This window comes from Sebastes umbrosus, chromosome 23, assembly GCF_015220745.1.
Source record: "Sebastes umbrosus isolate fSebUmb1 chromosome 23, fSebUmb1.pri, whole genome shotgun sequence".
NCBI classification, from domain to species: Eukaryota; Metazoa; Chordata; class Actinopteri; order Perciformes; family Sebastidae; genus Sebastes; species Sebastes umbrosus.
Genome location: NC_051291.1, coordinates 18,087,973 through 18,102,466, shown reverse-complemented (window position 1 = coordinate 18,102,466; position 14,494 = coordinate 18,087,973). Strand labels below are relative to the sequence as shown.

General features: G+C 40.7%; 1 protein-coding gene across 1 annotated transcript; it reads right to left on the bottom strand.

Annotated features, from left to right (window-relative positions):
* Positions 1-1,323: 1,323 nt before the first annotated feature.
* Positions 1,324-13,482, bottom strand: gxylt1b (glucoside xylosyltransferase 1b). Its single transcript, XM_037761210.1, has 7 exons — positions 13,175-13,482; positions 10,891-11,101; positions 10,634-10,765; positions 9,895-10,146; positions 9,544-9,667; positions 9,207-9,379; positions 1,324-2,860 (listed from the first exon to the last, which is right to left on the bottom strand). The coding sequence occupies exons 1-7, from the start codon at positions 13,378-13,380 to the stop codon at positions 2,699-2,701; spliced, it is 1,260 nt and encodes a 419-aa protein (XP_037617138.1). The 5' UTR covers positions 13,381-13,482; the 3' UTR covers positions 1,324-2,698.
* Positions 13,483-14,494: the final 1,012 nt, after the last annotated feature.

The following is a 14,494-nucleotide window of genomic DNA, read 5'->3' as shown; positions in this document are numbered from 1 at the left end:
CATAATTAGCCCACTATTTATTCACTGCAACATCCAAATGTGTACACATACAGGCCTATATTTGTTTCTATAGAAATCTCTCTGTTGCTGTTTTCTTTTGATGACACCATTTATAGGTCCTACTCTGTTTTCAGGAAAGCAATAACGAAAAGACGGAGCTCTGAAGCAACAAAGTGCCCAAATTGCTGTATTGGCTATGACAGCCTTCTTTTCTTTCATCACTAACACACTCCATCAGCCCTTTTCTCTGTCCTCCCACTATGCACTCATCTCTCCTCTTCAGCATTTTGTCCTGTGACAAAAGAGGAAAAATGGCCAAACCGTACCTGGATTTAAAAAAAATAAAAATCTCTTTCTCCCTCACACACACACATTTAATTACTCTGTGATGTGCCCATTTCCTCCTCATCTAAACCCACCCTGACCCCACCCTAAACGCTGGAGGTCACATATTTATTTTACATAGTTTCTCTTCCAGCTGCGACGGCACAAAAGGGAATAAAATCAGAGTTATTTATTACGAAATAAAACACGTAGTTTGAGGAAAATGAAACCTCGGGAGGATGGGCGATATTGAATTTTTCAACATGGTGCTCAATCCGAGCCATTGTCTCCCTCTCTCCCCGGGGACCCGGCCTCTTACATGTTGCATTTAAGCACACAGGTCAATAAAGGTAATTGATAAGCTCTCATACGGATATATAGTGATGAATGAAGGATGTTTCTGCTGCAATGAATCAAACTACCTCTGGAGCCATAAATGCTCGGTTGTATCCCCCCACCTAATGGGAATAAGCATAAACTCATTCTCCATAGTCAATGCCGTACAGTGTCACAGACAGGCTGCGTTATTGGTCCATCACTTACACTTTATGAGCGCCTCAGAGCTGAAGCAGGAATGGTGTAGCACCTCCGGTGGCCTAGTCATAGATTATTGGCAAATCCATTGATCCGCCCTACAGGAGGCGATAGAAACGTGGCATCAATCTTCCTCACGCCAGATCTTTATAGAATCAACTAACAAAGATGCCTTGTGTGGTAAAAAAGATAAAAAATCTAATATGTTTGTGTTTGCCTGATGTAACAGGGCACATAAATATTGAAATTATATCAAGTGAAAATGATAGCAACAATTTAAAAAAAAATGAAATTAAGTAGCTTTCCCCTTATAATCATTAATTTGTCATAAATTAGATTTATCTCCTACAAAACAAATAGTTCTTTTAAAAGTACCTCAATATCTTTCATCCCTATAAGCACTAGTGGACATATCAAAAAATGCTACCCTCTGGTGGTGAAACAAGACACACTGCTACAACAATCTCACAAAATGATCTTTTAATGTAAAAAACACACAAAAACACATAAACGAGTAAACATGTCACTGAGGATATCCTCACATTACAACCAACATGAGCACTGATCATAACATTTTGACTTCAACCCTTCTTCAAAATACATTCAATGGTGCAAAACCCATAATTACAGTAAAAAAAAGAAATGCTTTGGCATCGGGAGAGGAACTTGTAGCTTATTCAAATAGCATTACATATCCTTTAAAAACAAAAGAGTACATGGTATCCAATTATTCAAGCAATGTGCCAGCGACATAAGTAAATGTATGACGTCATAAGACACAAAAACAAACGTTTGTGTAGAGTCGCAAAATTGTACACTTGATATTATACAACATACAAATGACCTTTTGCTTTTATTTCGGGTCAAAGTAACAAATAAAATAACAGAATAGAACAAACCTTTACTCAGGAAAACAGTACTCTGATAGAGGTTTAAACCCTGCCACTGTAGAAAATCACACATGAGGAACTATTCCAGAAACTGTTTACATAATCAATCACTTTACAAACTCAGAAATCCTGTTATCTGAAATGACTTCTCTTCCATCTCGTTGGTTTCTGAAGGTTGAAAAAGTGGTCCAGTGCATACATCACCCTGCTGAAAGCCTTTGTCCAGTTCTCTTTTAATAATAAAAGTGTTTCACAAGGTTCAATAAATTCTCCAATATGGAAAGTTAATAGCTACTCTTCCAGACTTTTACACATCTTTTTGCACCGTGAGGATTATTCGCCGTTTAGTCAGTAACCAAAGGGGCACTGAAAGGAGAACATTATTGGAAGAAAAAGACTAGATGCTTGCTGTTTTCTTAAAAAATAAAAATCCCCAGTTGTCAACAAAATATCAAATGTTGTGAAAGTCTGTAATCGAAACACCTGGGGGAAAAGAATCCATCTGTAGTAAATAGTTTTTCTCTGTAACGTTCAGTTCTTTGCCACAAAGCCAACTGGCATTTGCAACATTTACGATAGATTTCAGGCATTTACATCACGCTCTTATCCAGAGCAATTTACAAGAGGTGAGCAGTAATTAGTCTCAGTTTGAGACAATCCCAACTGTCTTATGTAGCAGCTGTTCACCAAAATAAGCTAAAAGCTCCACTCATTAGTTGTCCACAATGCCGTCTAAGCATCTTTGGACAACTCAGGTTCATTATTATTGAACAGTTTGCCAGGTAAAAACATGTTAACTGTTGTAGTGGTTGCATTTTTTGTATATCAGTCAAAAAAAGAACCCTGTTGTACAAGTTTGTACGGCCAGTCACAATCAAGTCCTTCTGACCAAGCCCAAGGTCTACAGTTTCTCCTTCAGATCTCCGTCCCATCATTGTGATTCAGTATTGTCACCGTCCACGTGGGGCCTTCCTGTTGATGTTTGCCAGGCTGTGCGACAGTCTCATGGTGAGGAGCGCGTGGGATTTACCACAATAAGTGTGTGTCGTCTTCAACAGCTCCTCCTCTAGTGGATCCAGCAGAGAAGTCACAGGGTCTGCGCCAAACGAGTACTGGAACGACAAAATAATTCACTGGTTAGATTTGGTGTGATGTATTGTTTTTAAATTTAAAGCTAAAGATAAATTCCAAACAGGGCTGGGTATCTGTACTGAAATAACCCAGTACCAAGTAGTATTGAATCCTCGATCGATCCTTTTTGAGCCCAGATCTTGAAAAAAAAAAAATGACTTTGGATGGTGCGTATTTTTTTAAAAGTTGGAGCGATGTTTCATCTCCTGCTCCAATTTCGCTCCAGTACCGCTCACACCATTAGTTTGAAGCATGCCCGAGTGAGCCTGACCCAGAATGTATTGTATGTATTGTGCATGCCGGCTGCGTAGGATTGTTTCTGACTCGTGTAATCCAAACATTTCCAATAACTCGTAAACGATTTAAAGTCCAAAAGTCAGGTCAAGATAGAGGTAATAATTTCCAAAATTCATAACATGTTTTTATCTAACGAAACATTCTGCTTCAATCCATAATTGTTGGCGTTTTAACGCCGTTGTAAAACAACACTGCGGTCAAAAAACTGTTTTCTTTCCAAGTCGCCGCACACGTAGGACACACCTGTATTAACGGGGTGGTCTAGCAGCAATCAAATGAAACTGAAGAGTTATATTCATTAGAGAACGTTGATTTAATAAAAAAGACTAGCTCGTTCAATCTGATGAATCACTTTATTCAAATTGAAAATTTTGTTCAATGATTTCAGACATTCGAAGCTTCATCCGAAAACCTCAATAGAAGCTTTGAATGTGAAAAAAAGACATTTAGTAGCCTACAGCCCTAATTAAAATACAACATAGCTTGTTTCTTTATTGGAGCGATTTTAGTGGAGCAGCTTTGAGCTGGGGAGTGGAGGGAATGAACAGTTCCTTGAGCTAGCCACTGGGACACACAAACAAAGCTTCCATTTACATGAAGGGTAGAATGAAATACTCTATTGGTATCAGTCAGTGGGCAACTCCGGGGTCTGAAAAGTGAAGCCAATGCGGAAGAACCTTAAACTTGCATTCTTTCTAATAGCCAGCGGGGGGCGACTCCTCTGGTTGCAGAAAGAAGTCTGATCGTATAGAAGTCTATGAGAAAATGAGCCTACTTCTCACTTGATTTATTACCTCAGTAAACATTGTAGACATGACACAGCGTTTTCAGTTCGTGAAAGTTAATTATAACCTTTTTGGTTGCCTAAAAATGTCTTATTCAGCGTTCGGTTGTACTTCACCCTCTCGAGTCTCTTCTGGTTGCAATAAACCAAGATGGCGACGGCCAAAATGCCGACATCGAGGCTTCAAAACCGTAGTCCACAAGCCAATGGTTGACGTCACAATGACTACGCCCACTTCTTATATACAGTGTATGCGTATCAGTATCGTAATTTGTCAAACGATACCCAGCCCTAATTCCAAAGCACTCTATACTCATTCGGAGAATAAGATCCTCAATATAAATGTATTGATCTTACATATTGAGACATTCAGTAAACAAAAAGCACCCTGATAAAAAGGAACTTTTAAAACAAGTTATTGCACTGAATATAAAAAGGCAGAATCTCTGGATATGAAGACTTGCCAAGTAAGATGACTTGTTCTCTCCTGTTTCCACAGAGAGCTGAAACACGGGGGTGGTGGTTGTCTAAAGGTTGGAGGAGTGGGCTCGGAAAATGAGCAGCTGAAATCCCAAACTACTATCCAAACTCCCCCCAAGGACAGCTCTCAACCTCCTACTGTTCCCGTGGAATTGATCAGATTCCCTCAGTAAGTAAGCAAAGTGGTGCTGTGGGCAGCATTTGGACTTGGAGGATATCTTTCCCTGGATAAATTAAAAACGAAATCCGCAAGGCATTTCCGAGCTCAGAAGGGACTCCAAATCTAATCTGATCGGTCAGCCGGAGCAAAACATAAAGCAGCCAACATTGTTGGAGTCGGTTTTATGCTATAGGCTTACCGTCCAGCGATAACAGCGGATCACACAAGAAATTTCATGTCTTCCCAATAATGAAGGAGCCTTTACAATGCTCCGAGGAAATCAAAGGGGAATTACCATTTTTTATGCCAGCTCATTTGCTTGCGGTTGGGTCCCTGATATTGGGTCACAAAGAGAATGGCGTTTTTACGAGCACATACTTACGCACACACGCATGCACACACACCCCGCACGGTCATAAAGTTGCATTTACAGTTGGTGTATTGATTTTGTGTGGCTGATGGGGCACTGTTGGTGTGCAGACTCCAACTCTAAACGTACCATCGGCTGTAAAATTTAACTGCTCCTTCCTGGGCTCAGCTTTTTGCAGCGGGAGGGAGGGTGGAGATGCTTTATGACGGACAGACCGCTGTGGTCTGTTTGAGACACAGACGGGCAGACAGACAGGGAGGAGCACTGCTGCTTGTATTCCCATATCTTTGTGTGAGGACGGACACTGATTTATGTACATCTGTCTCTAGTTTATTAAGAATATTAGCTTCTATGACAAAAAGAAACAACTAAATTTAACGGTAGAATTTATGACTTGTTGTGACATTAACAACAAATGGATTTAGGGCTTTCAAATTACATTAACAACAATTTTGATGATCAATTAATTATCAAAGTCATTTTTATCAAGCAACAGTGCTCATCATTCACTGCTCTAAAATGTGAGGATTTGCTGCTTTTCTACATTTTATAGAATTGTAACATGAATGTGTTTCAGTTTCGGACTGTTGGTCGGACAAAAAAAGCAAAAGATGTCACATGGAGCTCTGACACATTTCACTATTTTGTGACATTTCATCAGAGCTGCAAAGATTAATTGATTAGTTGTCAACTATTAAATTAATTGCCAGCTATTTTGATAATTACTTGAGAAATTTTTAAAGAAAAAAAAGTAAAAAATTCTCTGATTCCTGCTACTTAAATGTGAATATTTTCTGATTTCTTTACTCCTCTGTGACAGTAAACTAAATGTATTTGAGTTGTGGACAAAACAAGACATTTGAGGATGTCATCTTGGGGGACATTTTTCACTATTTTCTGACATTTTATTGACCAAACTAATCGACTAATCTAGAAAATAATCTTCAGATTTAATGACCATTAAAATAATCATTAGTTGCAGCCCTACATTTTATAGATTAAAAGATTAAACAGGAGGGATTAACAGAAAATGAAAATAATCATTAGTTGTTGTGGCCCAACATAAATGACATGTCTATCAGACTTTCTGTCTTGCTGTGGCCATGACTTTATCCTTAATTTGCTGATTGGCTTTTCAGCGATTTTTACTCATTGCAGTGGGTAGGTGTTTTGTAATTTTGGTGAACAGAAAGCTAACTTGGGGCTACTTTGCTCAGGTAAGTTATATCAACTTCAACAAGCACATAAAAGAGTCCAAGCAACAGAAAAGCTAAAAATGTGCAGGGATACAACAGAGCCATCGTTAATGTCATGAGCAACACCTGTGCTCCTCCTGATTTCCTCACATGTCCTTCAGCTGTGTTCGGTGTGTTTCCCCGCCTAAACCCCTCCCCTGACCTGCCACCTGACTACACACCTGGTCCACATTGGTAATCAGCCCCAGTATATACGTGTTCTCCAACCAGCGCTCACACTTTTGCCAGATTGTCTCTGTTGCAGAAGCTTGTCCTGCCTTCCTGTATGACCCTTTTAGATTGGCTTGCCTCTGAGCTTGAACCCTATTAAACTAGACATTTTGTTAGTCACAGAATACAAGCCAGGCTGGGAATGGTTGATGGGGAGCATGGGATTGCACATAGGGCCATGTTTTAATGTGGGTTATGCTGTGTCTGTCTGCCTTCTCACACGGGGCAATTGTTTGTGAGAGCGAAATAAAGTCATGGATGATTGAAACTTGGAATTCGAGGGCTGTCCTCGACCAAAGAAATTCTTAGTATACTAACACTCATACGATTTTGTCCACTAATCGACAGATCTGTGAAACTGAGTTTCTCAACAAAGAATGACACAAAAGCACCACTTTTCAATGTGCTCGCAAGATTCTTAGAAATGTGTCAGCATGAAAAAGCATGAAAAATGACTTATCGACGAAAGAAATCTTAGTCGGCTAAGACCAAAACAACCGATTAGTTGATTAATCGACTAAGAGGGGGCAGCCCTAATTAATTCCCCTGTAACTATGCTATATTTCAAAAATTGGGCCAGTTTTCTGAACCGTCACACTGTTGTTGAGCTGCAAATGTAGTACTGTCCTGTTTGTTATTCACTCCATAACACTACAAAGATTGCCTGCGGTTCTGCTGCAGATGAACAAGAAATAAATGGATGAAATGGTCTGTCCAGTGAGATGAAACACATGGAAGATCAATCCATACTCCCGGCAAAGCAGACTTAATCACACATCTATGAAAGTATCAATACCTGCCTACATAGGCTATTGGAAAAAACAGGGTGTGTTAGTGCATGCTACGGGCCCCTTTGTGGGGGTTTATGCTCACTTGTAGCAGCACAGGTACATGTGTGTGTCTACTGCCGTAATTGATCCTGTCCTATAAAGCCCCAGTTTTAACTGCAGGCCATGGATAAGGTATGGATCAGCCATCGCTCTGATCTACGTTCAATGCTTTGTTAATAGGAAAGCAATGAGACTTCCAACGTTGATGGCTTCATTAAGTAAAATGCCACTGGTGTCGTCAATATCATTACACTGCTGGTAAACAACCCATAAACATCCTCATGGGGGAAATTAGCTTTCACTCCAGCCTTCTGGAGACGGTGGATATTTGTTTTCCAATGCAGACAGTCGGATGACGCGAACACTTGCGGGCTGTGGGGTCAGAACCAATCCAAAATCTCATCTAGGAGGGTGAAGGGACAGGGCAGTGGAGGAGAGCAGGTGTGTCACTGGGGTTATAAAAGGGCTCCTCTCATCAGATGTTGCACTAAATTACACCCATAACACTGAAAAGGCTCAGCAGGCTCTTTTTTTGGGTAACTTTAATGGACCCAAGAGACTTTTAACTGGGTGCTCGTTTTCAGTCACTGTTGTGGTAGACACTTTATTTCCCATTTGAGGTTGCCTTTTCTCTAGGGATGGGTATTTCAAGTCAAAATATTATTCCATACTGGGAACTAGATGATCATTCTTTGAAGATTGCCCAGTTGTAACATTACTACCAGGTGGCGCCTGCAACGGTAACAACAAGCGAAAATATATATTTTTAAGACAAGACGATAGTCCCATAAACTATTCAATTTTGAAATAATTTAATGACTGTTCGAAAATCATGACCAATCCCTCCTTTGCTACCATCAATATCTGCCTGTATAATGTCTGTGAGATGGAATAAAGTCTTTGGAGCCTCAGGGGCAGATACTAAAACTGATTTTCTTTTCTGTTAATATTTAAGATTCTTTTTTTTTTTTTTGTTATTAAATGTAATTGTAGACACGCATCTTGATATGACGTCTTGTTATCTACACGTAGTCTTCAATAATTATAAGTGAAATAGATCACAAAAATGAAAGGGTGTGTTCAAGAGCTTTTTTCACAGGTTTTGCACAGTTCTGTGATGAAGATGGCTAAAGTGAACAAAAAAAAGTTATTAAAAGATAAATAGAAGTGCAGTTAATTTTCTGCACTGAGGGCAACTTGAGGGCAATTTCACAAGCTTTAGTCCCTTTGGCTGGTCCGAATTAGAGATAAATTGATATTTTTGGTTTGTTTTCTATTTAGTCTGGTTTGGTTTTACCGTGCACAAATTAAAGCGGACCAAATGTGTGTAGGATACGAAGGAGAAAATTATTTTTTTTTCATCTTGAGAGCTTCCACTTCAATGCAGGAAATTCCAAACTTTGATGCTGTCATAGTTTTTTCACTTTGACTCGGCACTGATCTACTGTGTGCACCAATCCCTCCTCCAAGACCACCACTCGCAAGCGGTCTCAGTCCGATTGTTTTGGTCCGCACCAGAGTACAATTACTGTGTTCACAACACCCAAACGAACCGCACCAGAGTACAATTACTGTGTTCACTGACGCCCAAACGAACTGCACCAGAGTTCATTTAAAGAGGACTAAATGTTGACTTGTGATAGCTCCCTTAGATAACATTAAAGCCGATGCATCTTGACAGTTGATGCATCAGCAGTTGAAGTTCAATGTTAATACAGCCCATTTTAATGTATTTTTTCTCTTTCATGTAGAGAGTTCTGTATTTTACTGCTACCAATCTTTCTGGTTTGAACACTACATAAATGTGTCAAATCCACATCCTGGCTCAACATGTGGCCAACATAAGAAAAAAGGCCCATGCTGTAGCTGAAATCACAAACCCTAAAGATGGACAAGTGTATTCAAGCACCTCACATACACTAACACACGTGTGTGCCCACCTTTCGTATGGCCTCATAAACAGCTCTGAAGGCGGGTTGTTTGTTGTCGTGGTAAACCCCTCTGTTTCCATGCAGTATGTAGATGCCATCTTCTTCAGCTGACGCGCAGTTGCTGCCATAGATGCAATGATCTGGACGATAATTCCACTGGCACGGAAACTCCAGCAAGGACTCTGTGAACGGAAGTGCACAAACACTTTAATTTAACAAATCAGTGCTACAAAGTGGCACCCTGTAGACTTTGAGTATGATGGGCTGATATCTAACTTTAAAAAATGTATATTTGCAAATGGAAATTTACATGCTATGTGTGCTGCATTAGTGTGTAAAGGTTTACCAGGGTTGTGGTGGAAAATGATATTGAGAAGGTCCTGGTCTCCCCAGGTTATGTTGAGTTTGTATTTCTGAAGTAGAGGCATCAGCAGCTCCTCCCAGCGCAGCCCCACGGACGTCATGTCATTCTGTCAACACAGACATGAATACACACCAGTCAAAAAGATGCTTTTTAATGTGTCACCATATTGTCAAGTGGTTAAGTGTAGCAAACAGGATCATATTGACTCCTTTCACAGACCTCAGTGCACAACAACTGCAGCAGAAGGAGGACATCTTGTGGCCAATAGAAGTAGTACACTAACACAGTGAACAGAACCAAACAAATCTCTCCCTCTTCAGGACTCAGCCATACCTTAAAGAACATGTCCCTCATCCGCGTCATGTTCATGAGCATCACCCCCGAGTTGATGCCCGTCCTGCCGTAGAAGGGGTGGCGGGCGAAGCGGTTGTACCAGGCGATACGGGGCTCCTCGTGCTCCGGGGCCATGGCAGCCAGCTGGGAGGAATTAAACTGGGACAGGAACGCCCACAGGCGGTCTACGGGCTGCAGGAAGAGGATGTCTGAGTCGACGTACACGATCGAGTCGACGTCCTTCAGGATCAGCTGCAGAGATTGAAAAAGACAGATGTCACCGAGGATATTAATAATGTGGATGCTCTCCAGTGTTTTGAGTGCCGGTATGTTCTGCAGTGGCCTTAAAAAGGGGATTTTATTCAGGGCAACAGAATATAATCACCCTCTATCTTGTATAAAGGTGAATTTCAGTGATTTGGAAACATTCCATTTCACTACAGTGGTCCTGAATTATTTTATTTCACTTTTTTCCCCCATATATTTCAGTCTGTAGATGTTCAAGTAAAATTGGTGACCTGTAAAATTTGGCAAATAAAACTGGTATTTTATAGCTGCCAATCCCAAACATATTTTCCAATTCAGAGCTGGGAGTTTTGACCTTCATACCTTAGGTTATGTTTTGTCTAAAAAAGGAACTCTTAAAAACAAATTATTGAGAATGTTGTAATGATGTCAGATATGTGTTTCCACTGCGGTTCCCATGCTGAAGAGTTCTCGCTCTATAAAAAAAACTCACGGGTAAGAAGAGCCTCTGAGAAGCGCAGGGTTTGAAGAGTTTCTTCCACTCGGCTGCGTTCTCACTGGGGAAGCTGATGGAGTAGACTGTGTAGTTGAACCTGGAGCGAATAAAACCAGGCCACGACTCCAACTGGAACACAGATAACACAATAAATTACTAGTGAGGGATATATATAGCACATAATATAATCAACACAAACTCAGGGTCATTCGCAGTCAACAGAAAGCAATTTGCAGTTAACATTTCCTACTCACAGCTTCCACGAAGCTGGCGTGTAGCTGATCTTCAGCGAAGATGTGCAGGCAGAGGCGCTTGATGCTGAAAAGCACAGCAGATTTTATCATGGTGAGAGTCTCTTCCAGTCTCTCCCCACAGGCCACCACGGCCAGGTGCATGGGAGGTTCAGGTCTGCTCTGAACGCTGCCACCGCCTGCCTCCACCTGACCCCGCTGACGCATGATGTACCTGAGTGAGAGGATGGAGAGTTGGACAGATGTTATAATATGTGAATTACAGAGTCCTCCTGAATATAATAATAGGTTTGGGTAATATTACATGGTTTTGACAAAAGGCCTCATCAGGGTGGCAACGTAGGTGTTAGCCATGTTTTCTTATTAGCGTTTGTCGCCAAAGGGCACATGATTTGAGTGACTTTTTGAAAATACTTCTGATTTATTGTCTATAAAGCAAACACACACACTGCAGTTTTTCTCTTTTTTATATATAAATAAAAAAAACATTTAAAGACGTCAATGTCAAGTCACCAGAGGATGTTTTTAACAAAAATATTTTCCATTTTAGCAAATTCTCTAGAGTATGCCACCCCCGCATATCACTGCACAAATTGAGTATGTGACAAACAATAAATCCATTTATCAGTGAAGTCCCAAAACTGATCATACTGTGGCTTGACATCAATTCAATATTCCAGGAGCTAACAGTTTTAATTGTGTATACTTTTAAGTACATTTTCTTATGTCTGGAACAACTTCACTCAGATCAGACTTTGGCTGTGTGGCTGACGACCATCAATATGTCTTTGTACTGGTATAAACTAGAGCTGAAGTCCAATTTTAAGCCAAAATACCAATCATACTCTGGTTCCAGCTTTTCAAATGTGCTTTCCTTTGTCTCTTAGTAAACTCTTATCTTTATGTTTTGGACTTTTAGTGGGACAAAACAAGCAATTTGAAGACTTCTTTAAATCCATTGTATGGCCTTTAAACAAACCAAACAGTTGACGACCTGATAACATGTTTATTAAGTAGTAGTATCTATATGCTATGGACATTATCTTGACTAGCTGGGCCCAGTTTTGCCTACAGCCATGATGACAGTGACCTCTGTAACCGATCTCTTCCTGTTGAACTTTATTAGCTACTCCTCCCATTCCATCCTACTCCTCAAACATCTGGCAGACACATAAACATAACAGTCACGTGTGAATACAAGCTGTAGTAAAGCCGAAGTTTCAGTTATAACTGAAGAATGCCAGAATTTTCTTCAGCTGAACAAAGACAAAACTGAGGTCGTAGTTTTTGGAGCCAAAAAGGAAAGATTAAAGGTTAGTGCTCACCTACAATCTGTAATGTTAAAAAGCTCGGACCAAGCCAGAGATCTTGGTGTAGTCATGGACTCTGACCTGAGCTTTAACAGCCATATTAAGACAATTACAAAGACAGCCTTCTATCACCTGAAGAATATAGCAAGAATTAGAGGACTGATGTCTCAGCAGGATTTAGAAAAACTAGTTCATGCATTTATCTTCAGCCGACTTGACTACTGTAACAGTGTCTTTACTGGTCTAACTAAAAAATGGATCAGACAGCTGCAGCTGATTCAGAACCTGCTGCTGCTAGAGTCCTCACTAAGACCAAGAAAGAGGATCATATCAGTCCAGTTCTGAAGTCTCTACACTGGCTGCCTGTCTCTCAGAGAAATGATTTCAAAATACTGCTGCTGGTTTACAAAGCACTAAATGGTTTAGGGCCAAAATACATTTCTGATCTTCTGCTGTGTTCTGAACCATCCAGACCTCTCAGGTCATCTGGATCAGGTCTGCTTAGTGTCCCCAGAGTCACAACTAAACATGCAGAAGAAGCAGTGTTCAGTTTTTATGCATTATGCATTTTCCATGTGCCTTTCATTTGTTTGTCTTTCTGTCTGACATCTAAACTTGAAAATCTGTCAAAATGTAAAGGTAGTTTGGTGTGTGGGAGTCATACTGTGTGTAGGCTATTCTTTGCACGACAACTGTATCTGCAGCTTTAGTGACGAATCAATTATTGCGCTGCACGTAAGGTCACACACCTGTCCCAAGTCTCGCGTTATTACAACCATAGGAAGATGTAACGTTAGCTCGCTAAATGAAGTGTCTGCATTGGGTCGTTCAGTCAGTCAGCGTCACATTCCTATACATCACAAAGTGTGTTAAAGAGTACATATCTACATCTATACTCACGTTTATCGTATGAAATGTATTTATCCCACATTTAATACCCCGTTAAAGCAGTAAAAACCTGACAAACCCAGTCCTACCTATTGTACCAGTGCGGGCTTCGGGCCCCGGGTTTGTCGGCGGCCCCTCGCCTGCCTCCGGAGACTCTCCCCGGTGGGATGAAAGCCCTCCTCGGTCCGCTCCCACCGACCGACCCGTCCGAGTAGAACAACTTACTGTAAACATACAAGCCCGAAAACACGGCGAACACCGTGCACAGCATTAGTGCACGAATGTAACGCCGCATTTTGGGAGTTTGTAAACGCAACTCTGAGCTAAAGTCATGACACAGAAAACTACCAGCGGATGATATGATGACTGCGAAGCTCGTCGCTGTGTCGACACACTTCCGGTCAGGGTTTAAAAAATAAAAGTCTTATCAGTAGTGGCAATCACGCCCTCTGGAGGTCATGTTGAAGCTCTGCAACTCTTCTCCACATTTCTTACTTTTAAGGATTTGGAAAAATGTAAAAATGTAAATGCTGTTTTAGCTTTAATCAGCTATTCTCAACCCCTGGGCCGGGCCCCACTGGTGGGCCTCAGAGAGCCGCCTAGTGGGCCGCGAAGGTGCTGCCAAATGGTTAGATTAACCGCTATTCTGTATTTCAGAGGTTGTAGCGGGCTCACTTTTAAAGCTAGAAGAAGATAGTGGCATCATATGAAACTAGAAAACCTAATGAATCCATTGGTACCAACCGTGTCATGCTAGCTTTTCGGGAAGGAGGTTAAATAACGCTCCAAACTTGCGCTAAATTCTGGCGAGGAAAAACTGCCATGGTCATTTTCAAAGGGGTCCCTTCACCTCTGACCTCAAGATATGTGAATGAAAATAGGTTCTATGGGTAACCACGAGTCTCCCCTTTACAGACATATATGTTACAGATGCAGTGACACAAAATCAAGCAATTTTTGAAACCAGTAAAAGTGTGGTGAGCCAAATATGATCCTCAATACTTTGGATTCATAATGGCAGGCAGTGATGAGGTGAGGGTAAGCTGAATATTGATGTGGGTCATTACACCTGACAGTGGCATATCACATATTTATAGCCCAGTTTGTCATTTATTTTGGAAGGTGGTCCTTGGAAATTTTTTAACAATCGGAAGTGGACCTCGAGTTACAAAAGGTAGAGAACCACTGGCTTTAATTACACGTTATTTGTCTTTTTTGATCTGAAGGAATGAGTTAATGTCTTGTCTAATGAGACAGATAGCTTTTTTACAAAACAAAAAATGGCCAGTACTCCCTCAGATATCGTAGTGTACAAATATATGGAACACCAAAACACATGTTATCAAGAGCTCGTTATCCTTAGAACATTTTAAAAGGAAATTATCATCACATTTAATTCATGATGTCTA